Source organism: Artibeus jamaicensis, unplaced genomic scaffold (assembly GCF_021234435.1).
Source record: "Artibeus jamaicensis isolate MK-2021 breed Jamaican fruit bat unplaced genomic scaffold, CSHL_Jam_final contig_464, whole genome shotgun sequence".
In the NCBI taxonomy this organism is placed as follows: Eukaryota; Metazoa; Chordata; class Mammalia; order Chiroptera; family Phyllostomidae; genus Artibeus; species Artibeus jamaicensis.
Genome location: NW_026521842.1, coordinates 17,645,505 through 17,661,939, shown reverse-complemented (window position 1 = coordinate 17,661,939; position 16,435 = coordinate 17,645,505). Strand labels below are relative to the sequence as shown.

Genomic DNA, 16,435 nt, shown 5'->3' with positions numbered 1-16,435 from the left:
AGAGTTCAATGATAAGGCAATAATGAGAAATTAAGAGTGGCTTTGGAAATGCTAGTACAGCAAACCCAAGGAATTGTAACTCAAATTTTTGTTATATCTAAGGTGCTGGTGATTGTCTTGAAACTCCTCCCATGTCTTTAGACAAAAAAAAAAAAAGTATAAAGAGACAAGGATTTCCTGCTTTTAAAGAAAATAAAATAATAATATCCTGCATTTGTTGAGGCAGGGGATCAAGATTGGGTGGGCATATGACATAGCATTTTTCATCCATTAAAATAGCAAATACTGTTTTAAATAAGATTTCTTAATGTTCACAAGTGTACCGACATGGACAAGTTCATACGTGCTGGTGAGAACATAAGATGGTATAATCCTTTTAAGGATTTGCAATATTTGTCATAACCTTAAATATTCCATTGACCCAGTAGTTTGTCCTTAAAAAATATGTAAGTGCCCAATAATTATGGAATGCCTAAATAAATTATGGTAAACACATAATAGAATACTGTCTAGATATTTTTTTAAGAGTTTAGTCTTTTTTTTTATTGTGTTATTTTTAGAGAGATGGGAAGGGAGGGAGAAAGAAAGGGAGAGAAACATCGATATGTGAGAGATATATCCATCAGTTAGTTGCCTCTCACAAGCCCCCAACTGGGGAGCTGGCCCACAATCCAGGCATGTGCCTGGACTGGGAATCAAACCAGTGACCTTTTGGTTTACAGGCCAACACTGATGTTTCTCTCTCTCTCTCTAAAAATAAATAAATAAAATCTTTTAAAAAAGTGGTTAAAATGGTAAATTTTATGTCATGTCTATTTCACCACAATTGCAACAGCAACAAAGGCCATTATAATGGTTTGGGTAACCCAGAAACATGTTGACAGTGGGAATTGAACAGAGTACAGTTAGAGAAAAATTTCAGAGATGGGATGGGAGGGTTTGGCACTTGGCTAGGGAGAGGGAGGCGTCTGCAAAGTGGTTCCCAGAGATTGACTGAGTGTGAGAATCAACCACTTTTAATAAAATAGATTATTGGGCTAGGTGACTAGAAAGGTGCTAATAACTAAAACAGTGCACACAGGAGGAGATTAAAAGGAATTAGCTTACCTTTGGACAAATTGAGTTTGAAGGATGAGGACAGCACCCAGGTGGAAGGAATTGGAACCAACAAGGGACGACAGTTCCAGAGCTCCGACATTGAAAGTTGCTGGGGACTAGAGACACAATGAGAGGAAAGTGCGATCATCAGAGCCTTTGGAGACAACTACCTGTAGGGACTGGAGGAGAAACAAGGCATTAGAAACTAATGGCGCACAGGGGAAATAAAAAACAGGTAATAGAGTATATTGTCAGATGTCGGAATGTTCAAGAATAAGGATTGGGAAAGGACCTTTGGATTGGGTAAGAAAACATTGTGACTCTTTAGAATTCAGGTTAATTCAGAATAGTTAAGGAGAAACAGGAGGAAACAGAAATTGTAAAAGTAGACTTTTTTTTTCAAGAAGTGATAAAGAGAGGAAGGAACCAAGTCAGGATTAGTAAGGTCAAAGCGAGGCTCTCTCAGTCTGGATAAACTTGGTAATGTTTTAGGCCAGTGCTTCTGTGGAGCACTTGTCTCTCCTGGGCCTCCTGTCTCTTCCGCTGTTCCTTCTCTCCTCCCAGCCCTTTCATTGTGGGATGCCCTCTTCCTCACCCAAACTCACTCCCTGGGCGCCGGAAAGTCTTCCATCTGCCCGTCTAGGTCCACTTCTCCATCTCTAATTGCTTTCTCTCCCAGAAGGCTGACCTCCTTGGACTAGTCAACAAGCTTCCTGGGATGCTGGAGGGAAAGAAGTTGGAACATTTATCCCCTCAGCTTTCCAGTCTGAAGGGTAACTTTAGTCTGGCTGAATCGACTGAAAGTCACTGCCACTCTCAAGTCTATAGGACTCTCTCCTCATGGGTAACCACTTCCTCTCCCAGTCCCTTCAGGCTGAGGTGTAGAAACCGGATATCACAGTCTATTTTCTTTGTGGTTTCCCTGAACTCTTTCCTATACCTTTATAAATTGTCCCTTTATTAACTCTGTGTCATTCATTTCCTGCTGGGACCCTGACTGATGCAGCGATCTTATCCAGTCTCATGACTTTAATATCAACTACTACATGCCAGCAATTCCCACATTTCTAGGTCCAGCCCAGACCCATCTCCTGAACTGCAGACTCATGCATCTGGCTGCCTGCTAGTTGTGATTGTCTAACGTATGTCTTAACTTACTGATCTTTTCTCCTAAACTGTTCATGGCAACTCTGTCCCAGTTGTTTAGGACAAAAAAAATCTTATAATCATCCTTGATTGTTTTTTTTCTCACACCCCTTATCCAATCTGTCAGGATATCCGAACAGGGCTTCCTTTCGTAGAGAATCTGATCTCTTACCACCTCTTCTCCTATCACCCTGCTTTAACTACTATGCTCTCTCACTTATAATACATCCCAGTTCGTCTTCATGCTTTTTCTTTAACCTCTTTCACCTTATTTTCAACATAGTAGTAGTGAAAATGATTAAAATGCAAGTTAGATCATGTCACTCCTCTGCTTAAAACCTCCCAATGGCTTTCCATTTCAGAATAAAAGCCCAAGTCCTTAGGCTGACCTGAAAGGTCCTACACCATCTGCCTCCCACACCCCGTACCTCTGTGACCCCATTTTCTGTTCTTTCCCCACATTACCTGCACTAGTCACGCTGGCTTCCCTTATTGCTCTAACAAGGTTCTCTCTGTCACGAATGCTTCTCCCAAATATCTGCCTGACTAACTCCCCTACCCCCTTTAAATCTCCATTCAATGTTTTTTTGCGGTTTTTTTTTATTTTATTTATTTATTTTTAGAGAGTGAAAGGGAGAGAGAGAAACATCAATGTGTGGTTGCCTCTCAAGCGTGTGTCCCCCTCCCCCCCCCCGCCCGGGGATCCGGTCTGCAACCCAGGCATGTACCCTGAGTAGGCATCAAACCAGTGACCCTTTGGTTTGCAGGCCAGCACTCAATCCACTAAGCCACACTAGCCAGGGCCCACTGTTGTCTTAATAGAGCTTACCCTAACCACCTTACTTATTTAGAATGGCAAATTTACCAACCTCTCCCCGTGGCACTCCTGATCCATCTTTCCTGTTTTTCCTTTTCTGCAACACTTAATATCTTCTAACATACTGTATAATTTACTTTTTTGTTTTTTAATTATCATGCAATAAAATTATTTCCCTCTCCCTGCTCCCCCACCCACAACACCCCCACTGCCCTTAGGGTATACAGTCCTATGAATTTTAATACATGTGTAAATTCTTATGTTTATTGCCACAGTCAGGATATAGGATATTTCCATGCTCAAAAAAAATAATCGCATCTTCCCTAACCCTAACCCCTGGCAACCACTGATGTGTTTATCATAGTTTGCCTTTTCAATAATGGGATCATGCAGTATCTAACATTTTGACACTGGCTTCTTTTACTCAGTGTAACACCTTTGACATTTATCCTAGTTCATGAGTGTATCAGTAGTGCATTCCTTTTTATCACCTAGTATTCTGTTCTGTGGCTATCCTGCAGTTTATTCATTCACCCACTGAAGGACATTTGGATTGCTTCCAGTTTGCAGGGCACTTAGGAAAAGAGCTGCAAAAACATTCATGTACAGGCTTTTATGTGAACATAAGTTGTTGTTTCTTTGGAATATAATTTACTTATTACATTCATCTTTCTTTTTCACGTTTTGTTCACAGATGTATTATTCTAAGTTCCTAAAACAGTTCCTGGCACATACCAGGAGCTCAACAAATTGGTGAATTTGCAGTGTTACTTTAAAATGGTTACTTTAAAACAGTACAGCAAAACCCGGGTTACTCAGAACACATTCAGGGTTTGCATCGCCAACACCTGGACTGGAGCCTGCTCACATTCCAAGTGTCAGGAGACCTGAGTTGAAAGACACCTGCTAGTTGAGAGTGTAAATGTCCTTACTGAAAGTAATTCCTTCCTAATGTTTTTGGTGGCCATCTATCAGATTCCTGATTTGGAGGAGGAGCTTGGGATGAGATTAAGGAAAAACCTCTTGGGAGAATACTTTAACAGTGATGTCAACATAATTCATTTGTGAGCAAAAGGAAAAGCCAGCTCTTCCTCCCTAAGGATAACCCAGGAATGAACTTGCTTGCAAAAGCAGGGGAAATGATGGCACTGCTATCCCCACATTGTCTGACCCACTTAGTTTCACTTAAACTCATAGTAATAAGTCCCCAGATGGGATTAAGAAAAAGATAATTTTTAGAGATAAAGAGGAAAATAATGATTATATGAGAGGTTGGTGGTTATAAGGAAAGGTAATTGATTTACTGGAATATTTGTGTTAACAGTCATAGCCTATGTCTGACTGTGAAGTATATTTTGGGTAAGCTTTTAAGCGACATTCGATTTAAAATCATTTGCTGCCTAATACTCCAAACCAGATAGCAGTGTATCTCATTAAAATCCATGGCCCCCCTGTAACCTTATTCCTCGGAGTACAGAATTCAGTAAGAATCAGTTGGCTCTTGGATCCCATCCAGTGCATTATGGTTTTTGAAGGCTCAGCCAGCTTTCACTCTAAGGTAGTTCTATGTTTAAAGTTTGAGGAAGGTTTTAGAATAAGGCTTCTTCATTTATCAAGTAAATTTTTTCTTGGTATAAATGATAACAGATTCATAAAAACTTCAAGTATACAGAACTATATAAATAGAGAAAGAGAGATACCTGTGCATAAGCATTATTGATATTTTGATGAAAATCCTTCCAGACGTCTTTCCAGGTGGGTGTATAACACATGTATGTTTTCATTACTCTAAAGAGAAGGGCTACAACGATGCTTTTAGGGTAGGGGAAAGCCCTCTTCTTTTTCTTTTTTTTAAAAATTATTATTTATTTATTTTAAAGAGAGAAGGGAAGGGAGAGAAAAAGAGAGAAGTATCAGTTTGTTGTTCCACTTCTTTATGCATTCATTGGTTGATTCTCATATGTGCCCTGACTGGGGATCAAACCCTCAACCTTGGTGTATTGAGATGATGTTCTAACCAACTGAGTTACCTGGCCGGGACCCCCTTCATTTTCAATAAGAGTGATCAGTATATAGAAGGAAGAAAATTTACTTTAGTACCTAAAACCTAAAACACTGCAAACATCAGTGTTTAATTAAACATTTTGAGGATGATCTTTATCAGGAAAAATGAAATAATTCTGAAATACAGAGTCTGACAGAAGTAACACGTGCTTGAGTGTGTTTGGTGGGGAAATGATATGAGTGTAATAATTTATAGCTTTAATTTGAACATTTCACCTAAAATGTCATGTGGTGTGCTTGAGTGTGATATTGTTATGTTACAGAATTACATGCCTATGATTTTATAATAAAAGATTTTGTAATAAAAAAGGGGCGTTATTTGTGCCAGACCCTGTATATTGAGGGATCTGAGTTGACCTGAATGCCATGTGGTGGTATAGAGGCTTTGCTTATTCATTCAAGTATCCAGGTTAAAGCACTGTGGCAACTTAGAAGGTCTAAGTATAGAACTAAAACAGGACCATTAACTTTCTATCTTCCCCAAATCTTGGGTGAATTAGAAATAGATGTCTTTTCACAGTTCTTCAGCCATTACAGATGGGAGTATGAGCATTGCTGTCATCAACTCGAGTGAAACTCATTGCTCTCTGAAAGCCATGCAATAGGCTGTGTATGTGTGTCTGTTTTAATTCAATGTGTACAATAATCAGTTCAGCAATGCTACTGTGGAATTGAGTGAACCTCGGAGTAGATCATACAGGGTCCTTTCTAACCACTATAATATTCAAGATTAGTCATTTACAATATGTTTAATTTCCTCCAGTTGTTGGCCTAATAGTTGGTATACTGCCTTAAATAGTTCAAAAAGCAAGTTTCTGCCATGGCAGTGACTGGAAACTAGGAATTTCTGCCAAAGTTCTTGTGATCTAATCCTCTTTCGAAAGTACAAAGCTAAAGCATGTATTGAAATGCCTGAGTCAGCTGCTCAAGGGGTATACTGGCTGCAACTCTGCTCATTTTTCTAGGATGAAAAAAATCTCTTTGGTGACCTGAGGCAGCTAGCTAGCTTTAACTCTCTCCACCTAGAGATACATGTATTATACCTATGCGTAGAAAGCATTCACACATATATATGAACACATGTAAATTATATCTACATGCTAGCATAATTTTAAAAGGATGCTTTATGCTCTATTATATTTTCTAGAATTATGCTTAATTTTAACAGATCTTGTTTAATGACTTATAAAAAATAACTTTACTTCTATTGATTGCTGTTTAAAAGTTTTAACTTACCCAGCTTTCTAATTTAGGGAAGGGAAAAAAACTACTATTTATCAGATGTTTAATATATGCCTGGGATTTTGACTTGTTTAATTTGAACTCCCATTTCATAGATGAGGACCTCAGAACAGGCAGGTGAGGTCACATAGCTCCGAGGCAGCAAGCACAGTGAGTGTTTGAGCCAGGTCAGTATGATTCCAAAGGCCTCTCTACCGCAAACCACCACATCATGCTGTAGAATGAGCTGTAGAATGCTTATTAAAAAGACTTTATTATTAATATTGTTATGTAAAAAAATATAACATGCAGAACAGTAAACATAATATACTGCCACTGTGTGATATGTGTGTATACATACATTCACGCATGTATCTGTTTTACATATACTTAGCATAGCCAGTAGATCTCTGGAACACCGTCTAATGGTTGCCCCCAGGATGGGAATTGGGTTGCTAGAAACCTAGCATTTTTATTATAAAATCGTGTACACCATTGAATTTATTTATGTGCCTATATTACCTGTTCAAAAAAGAAACTATTTTAAAGACAGTTGTTAGCTATGTTTTTAGAAACATTTGTCTTTTATTTTTATTTTATTTTAAAAATTTTTAAAATTTATTTTTAGAGAGAGGGGAAGGAGGGGAAGAAAGAGGGAGAGAGACAACGATGTGAGAGAAAAATATTGCTTTATTGCCTCTCCTGTGTGCCCAGACTGAGGACCAAAACTGCATCCCAGGCCTGTGCCTGACCAGGATTCAAATGGGCAACCTTTCACTTTGCCAGACAATGCCCAACCAGTTGCATCAGGGCTGATTAGTTTGTAGATTTAGTAATCTGTTTGTGAGTAAAGTTTCATAGACTTGTAAAGCTTCATAGACTTGTAAAGCTTCTAATGCTACAAAATGTTAATGCTAGGTAATATACTGATAATCATTGATAATGATAGTATCATTCTAGTTTTCAATTCCCAAAATCTACTCTAATGACCTACCACTTTGGAATTTGAGAGGGAGGTAGAATATGATATAACATATTGATGTTAGCAGAGGTAATGGTGACTGATTCATCTGCATTCAACTATTTACATTTTAGTGTTATGTAAGATTTTAATAATCTTTGGTTTATCTGGTTTTTGAAACAAGAGCACTGTGTTTCAGATGATGGTAGTTGCCAGTCATTCTTGAGGTAAAAGAAGTATTTTTATATGATTCCTAAAATTGAACTTTAAAAAGTTTCCCATCTACTAAAAGGTGTATTTTAGCTTGGGGCTACCATTAATGGAAATACCTTATTTTGAATGTACTTATTTTTCTACTTGTTTGTACTTATTTTCAAAGCTGTAAATGTCTGTTTACATAGCTGCCTTCCTTATTGGACTGTCCATTCCTTGACCAGTGTCCATTCCTTGAGCGCAGTGTCCATGCCTCGTTTACTCTTGTTTCTCGGTGCCTAGCCTAATGCTTGATACTCGGTAGGTAGCTAAAAATGTTGATTGAATTGAATCAAATTGAACTAGAGATATTTAGCTCAGCCCAGAGAAGAGAGAGAGAGATAATCTCAGTCTTCAGATATTTGAAGGTGTTCTCTTGTGGAAGACATTTGTTCTATAGGCTTCAATAGACAGAAAGCCAGCGAGTGGAAGTTTTAAGGTTTATAAATGTTCACTTATCTAAAGCTACATGGCACTGTCTCTGGGGGTACTGAATCTACACCGGGAGATTCATTCATGGCTGGTCAGCTACTGATACAATTCAAGAATTCAGTTATTCGTTTGTTCCTTCACACATTATCAAAACATTTATTGAACAGACACTGTTCTAAATATTGGATGCCAAGATTGAATAAATCATAACCGCTGCCCTGGGGAACTCAGCAGTCAACAGGGGACACAGAAGTTTTCGAAAAGGATCACAACCCAGGGTTGTTCTGAGAGGCTGTTAACAGAGGTGTAATGTATAACCTGGAGAGAGTGGACAGGAAAGGCTGCTGAGGAGGTGACTGTTGAGTAGAGTTGGCCAGGCAGACACGGGGGGAAAGGAGTGTCCTAAGCAGATGGGACAATACATGCAAGCTCAGAAATTAACGTTTTTAGAATAGACTGATGCTATTTCATTTGGATTTATATGCCCTTAAAGGACTCTCCAAACTTAAGATTCTGTGTGCTAGCTCGTTAACGTACTATTTTTTGTTTTACTTCATGACAGATATTTCATGAATGCATGTATTTTAGTTGTCATTTTTTTATAGGAAGCAAGAATACTAATCTTCTTCTTTGATTTTTGTTCATAGTCAAGTTCATCCGAGAAGTAACGCCATATATCAAGAAGCCATCATTAGTATCAGATCTGCCATGGGAAGGTGCAGCTCCCCAGTCACCAAGCTTTAGTGGCAGTGAGGACTCTGGCTCTCCAAAACACCAGAACAGCACCAAGGACAGGAAGGTCATTCCTCTCAAAATGTGCTTTGCTGCTAGAAACCTAAGCATGCCGGATCTGGAGAACAGGTGAGCTGTACCTGAGCAGAACATCATACTTACAGCCTTGCAGACTTAAAGACATGCTGCGATATTACTTATGCATGCTATTATGCTATAATATGCCTAAATTACACAGAGGAAAAGTCAGTCTGAGATGAGAGAATAATTTTTGGTGTTCCATATTTAAATTACTTCACACGTATATGTGTAGTAAATATATAGAAAAATTTTGGACAAACACAAGAAACTTAACGGTATATACTCCTGGGGAGTGAAATGGGGTTAGAAGGAAAGAATGTTAGTGATTTTAGAGAGAGGGGGAGAAAAGGAGAAAAACATCAATGTGAGAGAGAAACATTGACCAGTTAGTTACCTTTCATATGCCCCCTGACCAGGGACTGAACTTGCAACCTAGGCATGTGCCCTGACTGGGAATCGAACCTACAGCCTTCCGGTTTATGGTATGACACCCCATAAAGAAAGCTTTCCAGGGTGATGATAATGTTCTATATCTTAGTTGTTCTGTATGGGACAACTAGGCCACACCAGCCAGAGCTGGAGTCCCAGTCTTAATGCTGCAAAGTGATTTGTTTCAACTTTTATTTGAAATACCAAAAATTGCAAATAATTAGCTTTTTGTAAAATGTAAATTGAAAAAGAGAGTCAAGGTTATTCCTTTATCAGTCTTACTTGCATTCCAGAGGAAAAGGAAAGCAGTGGAATTACAGGTACCTGGCAAAATTATGCATAACTTATATCCACAGGAATGTGAGCATCCATGCTGTATTGGCAGAAAAAAATGTTCAGAACTATTGACTGATTAAACAGAAATTAGGATGATGGTCTTTGTAACTTTGGCCAAGCTATTTGTTTTCCAGAAGCCGTAGTTTCCTCCTGTATAAAATGAAAGGTTATATAAGGATTAAATAAGAGAATGATTGTAAAATTGGCATAATGAGCTTTCAGTATATTCTAAATGCTGTTAGTGGCCTTGTGACCTAAGTTCCTTAATTTCTCTGTTGTCCTGGGGTTTTTTTTCTGTCTGTAAAATGGACATAATAATAACTGCTCAACTGTATACTCTTTAGAACTACTTCAAGGATAAATAAGATCATATCTATAAAATCACTTGGAGCTCTTTGATCCTTAAACTTGTCCCCACTCTGTCAAAGGAAATGTCATGGCAGGTGACACAGTTGCAGCATTCAAAGCTGCGCATAAAGAAAATGAAACAGTTCATATAGGAACAGCAAAAATAAGTTTCATGAGGACACATATCACCAAGACACTTTTAAAATTACAGCTTTATATAACTGATCGTGTTTCTGTTTGAAAATCTTCATCTTCCATGTAGTCTCTTGTACAACTCTGAGCAAGAAATAGGCTCAGGTGTGCCCTCACCTGGAACGTACTTAGGAATCTGTTTTTAAGCCTTAGGTAGGCATGTAGTTTCCCATCATTCTTTATTTTTTCCCTAACATTCTATTATGAAAATCTTCAAAAAGTAGTAGCAAAGTAAAAATAATTTTATAATCAATGCTCATTTTCCCACCACCTAAATTCTGTCATTAACATTTTTCTGTAGATACTTTATCACAGATTGGCCCAACTGTCCATCCACCAATCCAGGGTTTGTTTTTTTTTAATGCATTTCAGAGTACATTGCAGACATTAATATACTTCCCTCTAAATATATAAGCATGCATTTAAATAATGAGAGTTCAGTGTTTCATTACAGTTTCTTTTCCTTTTGGGGATAATATTTATATACAATAATATGCACAAATCTTAAATTTTTTTAATCCCCACCCCCTCGAGGGTATATGTATTGATTTTAGAGAAAGAGAAAGGGAGAGAGAGACATCAGTCACTTACCTCCCATACACTCCCGACCAGGGATTGAACCTGCAACCTAGGTATGTGCCCTGACTGGGAATGGAACTTGCATCCTTTTGGTGCAAAGAACGATGCTCCAGTCAACTAAGCCAATCAGTTTGTGGCCAGGGTGCAAATGACAAGTTTTGACAAATGCATACAATTATATAACCCAGGCCTGTCAAGATACAGAACATTATCATCACCCTGGAAAGCTTTCTTGTGACCCTACAGTCATTTCTCTCTCCTGCCTCCCAAGGCAACTACTGTTCGGACTTTCTATCATTAGATTAGTTCTAACTGTCCTAAAACTTTATATAAGTATAACCGTATCATGTGTATTCTTTTGTGACAGAATTCTTTACCCCACGTAAGGTTTTTGACATTCGTCCATTTGCCCTGACTGGTGTGACTCGTTTGGGTGTCATCCACGAAGTGAAAGGGCACACATTGGATTCCCGGTCAGGGCACGTGCCTGGGTTGCGGGTTTGGTCCCCAGATGGGGTGCATACAAGAGGCAACAGATCAGTGTTCCTCTCTCCCTCTCAGTCTCTCTCCCTTCCCATCTCTATCGCTGAGTAGTATTGTGTCATATGAACGTATTACACTTTCCTTGTCCATTTTTGTGTGGATGGACATGTGAGCTGTTTCCAGTTTGGAGCTAATACTATTTATTGTACAACTCTTTTGGGAAGCATACACCTTCATTTCTCTCAGGTAAATTCTTATAAGTGGAATTGCTGGATCAAAGGGTAGGTAGGCATATATTTAGCTTTTTTTTAAAAAAGGCTAAACTTTTTCCCAAAGTGGTTGTGCCATTTTACATTCCCACCAACAATGCAGGAGAGTGTCTGTTGCTTCACATCCTCACCAACATTGCTGATGTCAGTCTTCCTAATAACTATTGTGGGGGGTAAGTAGGAATCTGTTTGTGGTTCATCTTTTACCTTCTAAATGAAAAACGTATTTGACATGAACGGGAAGGCTTCTTTTCTTCCATTTTACTACTTTTACTTAGTTTAACGTTCACTGTCCAGAGCTGGGAAAAAAAGAAAGTGCCAACCATCAGAATGAGTAAGGAAGGAGGAGGAGGAAGTTTACTGTCTTCCCCACCTTGAGTTCTCAGTACCTCACTGTGTGCTCCTGATAGTTATAAACCGTGCATTCTGGAAATTGAAAGCTAAATAAATAATGGTGAAGTTCGGGGAGAGAACATGAGCCCATTCCTTAGCAAACAGCATTGTGGGCTGTGTGGAGCTTAGCAAGGACAAGGTGTTCTTAAACACCGCTTTTCAGAAATGTAAATCTGTTTCCTTTGAGCTGGTTCACAATGCCTGGTACATCTTCACACCCGCTGTTTTTCATGTAAAAGATAATTTTGGCTTATGACATATAAGACAATATGATTATTGCTAAATTGAACACATAAGTTATGTCAAAGACTTTACTAAACAGAAGAAATAAGAAGACTAGACTTAAAGAATCCTGTGCTTCTGTGTACCTAAACATTGATTTGATTTATATGATCAAAATGGAATTGCATTTCTCAGGAAATCCTCAGTGGTTTGACGAGAAGCCAAAACTCTTTGCACTGTGGCTGCTTCCTCCCCTCTCCTGTGGACCGAAACAATTACTGGCAGGCTGCCTCGAAAATTTTTGTTAGAAGAGTCTTCATATGAATTTTTCTTTTAAAACAGCAGTAGGCTTTAGGAAACACTTTGTCCCCTTTATCAGATGTAGAGGGGCTTTCTCTTCAGAGGTAGATTCTTCTGGACCTTAGAATCATCAGGATTTCGGAGTTTCTGTTCTGTTTCTTCTAATGTAATTGGCTATTTCACAATTCTTTTTTTAAAAACACTGCAAAATTTCTCTTCATGAAAAATTGACAATCTTGGCATGGGGACTGATTTACTGCCTGTTTTCATCTTTTTCTAGCCTAGTGGTCCTTGTTAATCAGGTTTAATTTTATTTTATAATAGACTTATTTTCCATTCTTCCAGTTATTAAAAATTCAGGTCTCTGGCATTAGGATTTTCAGTTTAGAGTGTGTCGAAGGAGACGTGTCTGAGAGAGACACTGTCTCAGGAACTGTAGGAGGTGAAAAGGCTTTTTCAGAAGGTGAGCATTTTGTGGCCAGAGAAGGGTGAACTGATTCCTATCTGTAGTGCTAAGTAGGCCAGGAGGAGGAGTGAAAGCAATTTCTTGTCATGGTTTTATGGCTGAACTTTTAGCCTGTGTGTGAAGGATGTGAAGCTGGTTACAGTGCCAAAGCAACCAGGTGGGAATAATTAGCCTCTGTAGAAAACTATCAGGCCGGCACAGGGTCTGAATTAGGGACATCACTGGCTCTTCCGTCCAGCTGGGTGGGATGAGTGTGGGTTTGGATCTTTTGCTGGTTTGAGGGTGGGGTAGTCAGTCACTGGTTTCTGGGTGTGGGGAACGTTGAGCCAGCCCCTTGACTTACTAAGAGCTGTGTGCTTTACTCCTACCTCCAGAGGTGACTAGTGGCTGTAATTCCCTAGCCCCTGGGATTCTACAACATGGATTGGCTGGGATTTGACTTCCCCCACCTTTCTTAAGTCTTATTATGTCATTTAACTCCTCTGCCTGCTTGCCAGTTTCCAAAATTGTATAGTTGCTCCTCCCTGATCTTGTAGGATTGTGCTTTTTAAAAATCCCTTTTAAAAAAATCTTTTTTGAAGAACATTGATGACTTCTTAATACAACACCAAAATCACAATACATAAAATTAAAAAGTTGATAAGTTGACTTATATTATAATTAAAAACTTCTCTGTAAAAGATACAGAAAAGCCAGTGGTATAACTTAGTTTGAGTTCAAAGGTCCAAGAATCAGGAGTGCCAATGTGCAAGGGTAGGAGAAGACGGTTGTCCCAACTCAAGCAGAGAGCAAACGTGTCCGACCTCCACCTTTTCTATTCATGCCCTCAGTGGATTGAATGGTGCCTGTACCGAATTTGGTGAGGGCCATCCTTACTTAGTCTGCTGGTTCAAACGCTAATCTCTTCTGGAAACACCCTCACAGACACACCCAGAAATAATGTGTAACAGCTATTTGGTCACCCTTTACTCAAGGATGACACATAAAATTAACCATCACACACTTTTAGAGCAAGAAAACATAAACCACAGACTGAGGGAAAATCTTTGTAAAATACATATGAGGTAAAGGGCCGAAGGACTTGTACCCAAAGAACAAAACATTCTTAAAACTCAACAGTAAGCCCTGGCTGGTGTAGCTCAGTGGATTGAGTGCGGGCCTGTGAACCAGACAATCGTGGTTCGATTCCCAGTCAGGGCACATACCAGGGTTGCAGGCCGGTTCCCTGCAGGCCAGTTCCCAGCAGAGGATGCATGAAAGGCAACCATACATTGATGTTTCTCTCCCTCTCTCCTTCCCTTCCCCTCTAAAGATAAATAAATAAAATCTTTAAAACAAAAAAACTCAACAATAAGAAACCAACCTAATTAAAAAATGAGCAACAGATCTGAATAGACACCTTATCAAAGGGAAATACAGTGGCAAATAAGCATATGAATGGTGCTCACCATCATGTGTCATTAGAGAATTACAAATTAAAACAATGAGATACCACCACACACCTATTAAAGTGGTCAAAGTCAGAGCAACAGGAATCTTATTCATTGCTGGTGGGAATGCCAAATGGTACAGCTACTTTGGAAGACAGTTTGGCAAGTTCTTACAAAGCTAAACATGGTCTTACCATATGACCCAGTAATTGTGCTCCTTGGTATTTATCTTCAAAGTAGTTACATGGGTAACTCCAGTGGGAGGGCACATGAGTGGATGAGTAGATAGGTACCAAGTGGCTGTGCTTATGACCTGTGTTATAGCATGACACCAGCTGGGGGGTGTGCCCCAGAGATATAGAGTCCTCCATTGCAGTCCTGCTTTGCTACTCCCATCTTGGGAGTGCCTTTTTAGTCAGGAACTTCATAGTAGTCATCACAGTTCTTAATAGAAGTACCTTTTATAACCCATAATTGTGTATTAATTAATTGTTAAATTTCTTCCTTCGCCCACTAGATTATAAACCCAGCGAGAGCGGAGATTTTTTTTCTGTCTTTTTCACCACTGTATCTCCAATACCAGTTATCTACCTCAGTATCTGATATATATAGTAGGTGCGCAGTAATATGTGTTTAGCTATTACTGGTATGGTCCAGTTGATTGGGTATTGTCCCACAAACTGAAAGTTTGCTGGTTCAATTCCCGGTCAGGGCACATGCCTGGGTTGTGGGCTAGGTCCCCAGTTGGGGGCAAGCAAGAGGCAACCCGTCGATGCACATCTTTCTCTTGCACATCAGTGTTTCTCTTTCTGTCTTTCTCCCTACCTTCCCCTCTCTCTAAAAATAAACAAAAATAAAGTCTTTTAAAAAAGGAATTGAAGATCTCTTAAATTAACTATTTTCTACTATGACTCAACATATGATTCAATCATCTAATATTACCCAGACACTAAAGAACAGTTGTAAATTTTTGTAAAGAATCATATTCTTCAGATATTTTCTCTTTCCTTTATTTCACACAGCTGAAATTTCACTTCACTATTTGTCAATAGGTTTTATTTACCTAGTAACACCTTATAATGATGTATTATAAGGTATTTTATATATATATATTTTTTATCTCAGTTCCTTCTTTACAGTGTGCCTGTGAGTCAACAAGCATGCTTCCCATTTCTGTGACACAGAAATGGAGGCATATGGTTTATACAACTGTACGACAGGTTCCCTCATCTTAGGTCATTGCATTAACACATTGAAACACGAGACCCAGTAGTTAAGTTCGTCTTCCTGATGATTACCTTTCCATGTGTGCTTTTCTCTGGAATTGGACCCTACGGAATTAAGAGAAAGTATCTTTATTCTGGAGTGTGAAATTAAAATAGATTTCCAGTAATGTATGTGCAACACTGGCAGGTGTGATGCCTTCTGATCTAGCTCACTTTTTTTTTCTTTTTCCACACAGATTGATAGAGCTGCATTCTCCTGATAGCAGGAACACGTTGATCCTACGCTGCAAGGATACAGCTACCGCCCACTCCTGGTTCGTAGCCATCCACACCAACATAATGGCTCTCCTCCCACAGGTGTTGGCTGAACTCAATGCCATGCTTGGTGCAACCAGTACGGCAGGAGGCAGCAAGGAGGTCAAGCACATTGCCTGGCTGGCAGAACAGGTAGGCTGGGAGGTAGGGCAGTGTCTCCCCTGGCTGCCATTCAGAGGCAGGATGGTTCTGCCATATATCGTATTTATCATAAAGTCAGGTCCTGGCTCTCCAGCTTACAGATTTCACGTATCTGTAATATTGATCATATAGTCAGGTCCTAGATGTCTACCACGCAGATCTTTCGTTTCTCCTCCCTACCATTTAGCTCTTGCTAATTATCACCTCCTCCAGAAAAACTGACCATCATGATAATATCATCATCGCAACATAACTAAAAAGAGGTTTCTTATTTAGAATCTGGGATATAAGGCTTCTTGTCCCCAGGAGGTTAGCCATGTAACTGCTGACAAGAAGACAATTCTGAGATGTCCTAAATTAAATGACCACAGACCAGAGTACACAAGAAAGGGACAAAAGATGTCAATGGGTTAACTGCAGGGCAAAACCAGCAAAAGATTGCTTGCATCCTTAGTGTATGTTGAAACCTTGAATTTAATTACCTTCCAGGTAGCTATTCCAC

At 39.2% G+C, this 16,435-nt stretch overlaps 1 protein-coding gene across 1 annotated transcript in view; it reads left to right on the top strand.

Moving 5' to 3' along the window:
• SNTB2 (syntrophin beta 2) overlaps window positions 1-16,435 on the top strand; it is an 85,950-nt gene that overhangs the window by 31,642 nt on the left and 37,873 nt on the right. The window contains exons 2-3 of the mRNA XM_037162535.2: window positions 8,639-8,852; window positions 15,714-15,924. Coding sequence (XP_037018430.2) covers window positions 8,639-8,852; window positions 15,714-15,924 — 425 coding nt within the window. The remainder of the gene's footprint in view (window positions 1-8,638; window positions 8,853-15,713; window positions 15,925-16,435) is intronic.